A 6,000-nucleotide genomic window follows, 5' to 3' on the forward strand; every position below is an offset into this window, starting at 1 on the left:
ATATATATATATATATATATATATTATATACAGGCTCTCCTGGATCATACACTGCTATATATATTATATACAGGGTCTCCTGGATCACACACTGCTCCTATATATTATATACAGGCTCTCCTGGATCATACACTGCTATATATATTATATACAGGGTCTCCTGGATCATACACTGTTATATATTATATACAGGCTCTTCTGGGTCATACACTGCTCCTATATATTATATACAGGGTCTCCTGGATCATACACTGCTATATATATTATATACAGGCTCTTCTGAATCATACACTGTTTATATAAAATATATATTATATACAGGCTCTCCGGGATCATACACTGCTATATATATTATATACAGGGTCTCCTGGATCATACACTGCTATATATATTATATACAGGCTCTCCTGGATCATACACTGCTATATATATTATATACAGGGTCTCCTGGGTCATGCACTGCTATATATATTATATACAGGGTCTCCTGGATCATACACTGCTATATATATTATATACAGGCTCTCCGGGATCATACACTGCTATATATATTATATACAGGGTCTCCTGGATCATACACTGCTATATATATTATATACAGGCTCTCCGGGATCATACACTGCTATATATATTATATACAGGGTCTCCTGGATCATACACTGCTATATATATTATATACAGGCTCTCCGGGATCATACACTGCTCCTATATATTATATACAGGCTCTCCGGGATCATACACTGCTCCTATATATTATATACAGGCTCTCCGGGATCATACACTGCTATATATATTATATACAGGGTCTCCTGGATCATACACTGCTCCTATATATTATATACAGGCTCTCCTGGATCATACACTGCTATATATATTATATACAGGCTCTCCGGGATCATACACTGCTATATATATTATATACAGGCTCTCCGGGATCATACACTGCTCCTATATATTATATACAGGCTCTCCTGGATCATACACTGCTATATATATTATATACAGGCTCAGGGCCGGTGCAAGGATTTTTGCTAACACAAGCGAAGCAACATTTTGGCGGGGGGGGGGCCCCCCCCCCCCCCCCCACACGCTTCTCCTTTCTGTGGTCCTGGTATCTTCTCTCTGCTTCAGTCAATGGCTGGTTTAAGGATCATATTTTTCCCCCTTTAAGACACACCTAGGTTTTAGAGGAGGATAATAAGAAAAAAATATTTTCCATTACACTTCAGGTCAGGCCAGCAATCAGACCCCAAATGTTAATCAGACCTCAGATCAGAACCCCATGTCAGACATCATCCCCCAGCCATCAGCCCCCAATGTCAGCCATCAGCCCCCAATGTCAGCCATCAGCCCCCCATGTCACATTTTTCCCCCTCCATGTCACATTTTTCCGCCCTCCCCAGGGTGCGCCCTAAGGCGGCCGCTTGGTCTGCCTTATGGTAGCACCGGCCCTGTACAGGCTCTCCTGGATCATACACTGCTATATATATTATATACAGGCTCTCCGGGATCATACACTGCTATATATATTATATACAGGCTCTCCTGGATCATACACTGCTATATATATTATATACAGGGTCTCCTGGATCATACACTGCTATATATATTATATACAGGCTCTCTGGGATCATACACTGCTATATATATTATATACAGGCTCTCTGGGATCATACACTGCTATATATATTATATACAGGCTCTCCGGGATCATACACTGCTATATATATTATATACAGGCTCTCCGGGATCATACACTGCTATATATATTATATACAGGGTCTCCTGGATCATACACTGCTATATATATTATATACAGGCTCTCCTGGATCATACACTGCTATATATATTATATACAGGCTCTCTGGGATCATACACTGCTATATATATTATATACAGGCTCTCTGGGATCATACACTGCTATATATATTATATACAGGCTCTCCGGGATCATACACTGCTATATATATTATATACAGGCTCTCCGGGATCATACACTGCTATATATATTATATACAGGCTCTCCGGGATCATACACTGCTATATATATTATATACAGGCTCTCCTGGATCATACACTGCTATATATATTATATACAGGCTCTCTGGGATCATACACTGCTATATATATTATATACAGGCTCTCTGGGATCATACACTGCTATATATATTATATACAGGCTCTCCGGGATCATACACTGCTATATATATTATATACAGGCTCTCTGGGATCATACACTGCTATATATATTATATACAGGCTCTCCGGGATCATACACTGCTATATATATTATATACAGGCTCTCCGGGATCATACACTGCTATATATATTATATACAGGCTCTCCTGGATCATACATTATATATATAAAAATATACACTGCTATATATATATATATATATTCTATACAGGGTCTGACACCCCTCTTATTCTTTTGCCAGGTCCGGTGAGTCTGAGCACCCCTGCTCAATTAATAGCCCCCTCCGTGGTGTTAAAGGGAACCCTGTCTGTCACCTCCTTTGAACTCTACTTTGAGGTGGATGAGGATGATCCGAACTTTAAGAAAATGGATGGGAAGGTAAGTGAAAGTGCCCCTCGGCCTGCTGCTGTGATGGATGAGGGTGGCTGCTCCCCTCTGCTCTATAGGAGCACAGTCTATTATCATTCGGTGTGATGGTGGGAGCGATCCCGCCTGTGCTGGGGGAGGACAGGAATTACCGCCCGGAGATACCATCTACAGATAGGATCGTGTGTGTGTTCACACTGTGCTGCTTGTTTTTACTGCCAAACAGTAGCTGTCACAAGAGCTGTCACTTTTCAGGGAGAAACTACTGATCAGAATATACGGAACAAAAGCTGGCAATGTTCGAAAATGCTGTATAATGTTACATTTCATATATATTATAGTCCGTGATTTAGTTACAGAATTCTACTTTGTATCTGTATTTGGGAATGAATTCACTGCGATATATATACTGTCCTCTCCGGCTGTATAACTGTGTGGGGGCTGTAATTGTGTCTACTATAATCTACAGGTAATATATAATTAGGACAATAATTATAGTCTAGAAGTAGTATAGAATATCAATCTACAAATTGTATATAGTGATAAGAATTATCATCTAGAAGTAGAATATAAGATTTATAAACTAGAAGTAGTATATAATAATAAAGTACAGGTAGTATATGAGACTTCTAGTTTTTAAATAGTATATAATAATAAAGTACAGGTAGTATATAATCTACAAGCAGTATAAAAGATTTTAAAACTAGAAGTAGTATATAATTAATTATAGTTATAAAAATTAATCTAGAAGTAGTGTATAATAAAAACCTAAAATTTGTGTATAATAATAATAATTTAGAAGCTGTATATACTGATGGTGATAATTATCTAGAAGTAGTCCATAATAGCAGCCTAGAGGTAGTATATAATAAAAACCTATAACAATAAAGATATAGTATAAAATAGTAATATAGAAGCAATGTATAACGATTGTAATCTAGAATTAGTATATACCGGTAATCATAATCTGAAGGTAGTATATAATAATAAAAAAAATCTATAAGTAGTATATAATAAACTAGAAATTGTATATAATGATAATCCAGAGGCAGTATATAGTAATAAATCAATAAATAGTATGCAATGATAATCTACAAGTGGTATATAATTAATGATCTATAGGAAGTATAAAATGATAATCTGTAAAAAAGGAAAATCTAGAAGTAGATTATATTAATAATCTAAGTAGTATATAATAATTTATAGGTAGTATATAACAAATCTATAAATGCTATAAAATAATTAATGTAGTATGTAATACTAATAATCTAGAAGTAGTATAAAATGATCTATAATTTAGTAAAAAAAAAAAGGAATAAACTATAAGTAGATAATTATTCATCTAAGTAGTGTATAATTATAGGTAGTATATAATAATCTATAAATAGTATAAAATGATTAGTATCTAATAATACTACTAATAATCTAGACGTAGTATAGAATTATCTATAGAAAGTATAAAATGATGATCTATAATTAGAAAAAAGGAATAAACTATAAGTAGATAATCCAAGTAGTATATAATAATTTATAAGTAGTATGAAATGATACCCTAGTAGTAGTATGTAATACTAATAATCTAGACGTAGTATTGCACCCAGCACAAGGGCCCACAGACATGGAAAAGAACACAGGACTGATCTTGAAGTTTTTATTAGTCAGTATTCAGACGTGGAGTGTCAGCTGCTGGGCACAGCCTGACCTTGGCACTATTATACATAGAACTTTTTTTAGAAGAGACATTATATAGTTTAAATAATTTTTTGTTCACTTAGTGACAAACATTCAGGCAAAATAAAAATAAAAGAAGATGGCTACATCTTATGTGAAATGTACCTTCTAAGTCCGATTGCTTCTGTGGATTCACATTGTCTGGGAGGAGAGGGGACCCCCTTCTCCTCCTGTGCAAGGACAAGTCCCTTCTCTAGAACAGAAAGGTCCCTTTAGAAGGGGCGCCGCCGGGGAGCCGCTGTTCAGTCTGGATACAGGTGTGAACAGTGTGTGATATGGGGGACAATAAATACAAGGTCCCTAATGTGCCATGCAGACAGCAGGTCCCAGGGGGAGGTTATTGCTGAGGCGGTGTGAGCAGTGTCCCCAGCTGTCTGCTATGCAAGTGCCTTCATAGAAGTGTGTCCTTTGGCCCGCTCTGGAATAGTACCTGTTTGGCCCGCACTGGAGCAGTCCAGTCCCTTGGCCCGCTCTGGAATAGTCCAGTCCTTTGGACCTCACTGGAATAGTCCAGTCCTTTGGACCTCACTGGAATAGTCCAGTCCTTTGGCCCGCTCTGGAATAGTACCTGTTTGGCCCGCACTGGAGCAGTCCAGTCCCTTGGCCCGCACTGGAGCAGTCCAGCCCCTCGGCCGCCCTCATAGCTTGTCCAGGCTCTTGGGGTTGGTGAGGATCTCCCGGGCCAGCCTCCAGGTCTGTTTGGCCGCACTCTCCAGGGCCGAGTGGGGCTTGCCCTGGAAGAGGTCGAGGTTGGGCAGGAAGTAGTGCGGGCACCTGCGGCACTGCAGGCAGGAGATGAGCTGCAGGAGGATGCCGTTCAGCCGGTCCCCCAGGCAGGCCTCGTCCCAGTCCGTCTCCCGCGGGTGCTTCTCGCACTCGTAGAGCAGCAGGGTCTTCATGTGGTAGTTGTTGAGGGGCTGGCCGGGGAGCTCCAGGTGCCGGTCCCGGAGGGTCTTCAGGATGGACAGGCACTTGTTCCGGCAGCCCCCCAGCAGCAGGCGGTTCTCGGCCTCGGCGAACTGCAGCACCCAGGCGTCGCTCTCCGCGGAGCTCTGCTTGCCGGTCAGGGAGTAGCACTCCTTGGAGAGCAGGTTGAAGCCCTCCGCCTTCACTTCTGCCACTCTGTTGGGGCCCGGCCAGGGGATGTGCGGCAGGGGCCACTGCGCCGCGCTGCGGGGCCAGATGCCGGTGCACTTGAAGGCCGGGGTGATCTGCACCACGTAGCGCTCCCGGATGCGCAGCCGGACCTCGCTGGTGTCGGCGATCATCTTCACCACGTCCCGGTAGCTGCACTTGTCCACCGCCTGGGCCACCAGGGTCTGGAAGCGGGAGCGGATCTTCCTGGCCGAGAGGTACCCGGACGCCGTGATGAACTCCACCCACAGGGACATGCTCCTCTTGCGGCCGTCGCTCAGCTTCAGCACGGCGCAGCCCGGCAGGGAGCCGTCGTCCACGAAGTTGAAGACCCCCATCTGGTTGAGGTAGAGGACCACTTCAAACTCGGTGGGACACACCACCTCCAGGCCCTCGTAGCGGGCGTCGATCTCGGTGAGGGAGCTGATGAAGCGCGGCTCCTGCACCTCCACCTCCTTCAGCACATCGGACACCACCTTGCACACCTCGCGGATGGTCTTGGCGATGGCCGCCTTCCTGGCCTGGCAGCGCTCCGTGTAGTACTTGTTGAGCTGGTAGACCAGCTTGGCC

The 6,000-nt window shown here is 42.5% G+C and overlaps 2 protein-coding genes across 2 annotated transcripts in view; one reads left to right on the forward strand and one right to left on the reverse strand.

Moving 5' to 3' along the window:
• The window catches only part of LRBA (LPS responsive beige-like anchor protein), a 568,467-nt gene that overhangs the window by 319,302 nt on the left and 243,165 nt on the right, over window positions 1-6,000 (forward strand). Inside the window, exon 39 of the mRNA XM_044300361.1 lies at window positions 2,441-2,577. Coding sequence (XP_044156296.1) covers window positions 2,441-2,577 — 137 coding nt within the window. The remainder of the gene's footprint in view (window positions 1-2,440; window positions 2,578-6,000) is intronic.
• Window positions 4,269-6,000, reverse strand: part of MAB21L2 (mab-21 like 2) — a 2,100-nt gene continuing 368 nt past the window's right edge. The window contains exon 1 of the mRNA XM_044300362.1: window positions 4,269-6,000. This exon is cut by the window's right edge and continues 368 nt beyond it. Within this exon, the coding sequence (XP_044156297.1) occupies window positions 4,935-6,000 (1,066 nt within the window). The 3' untranslated portion in view covers window positions 4,269-4,934.

This window comes from Bufo gargarizans, chromosome 1 (genome assembly GCF_014858855.1).
Source record: "Bufo gargarizans isolate SCDJY-AF-19 chromosome 1, ASM1485885v1, whole genome shotgun sequence".
Classification (NCBI taxonomy): domain Eukaryota; kingdom Metazoa; phylum Chordata; class Amphibia; order Anura; family Bufonidae; genus Bufo; species Bufo gargarizans.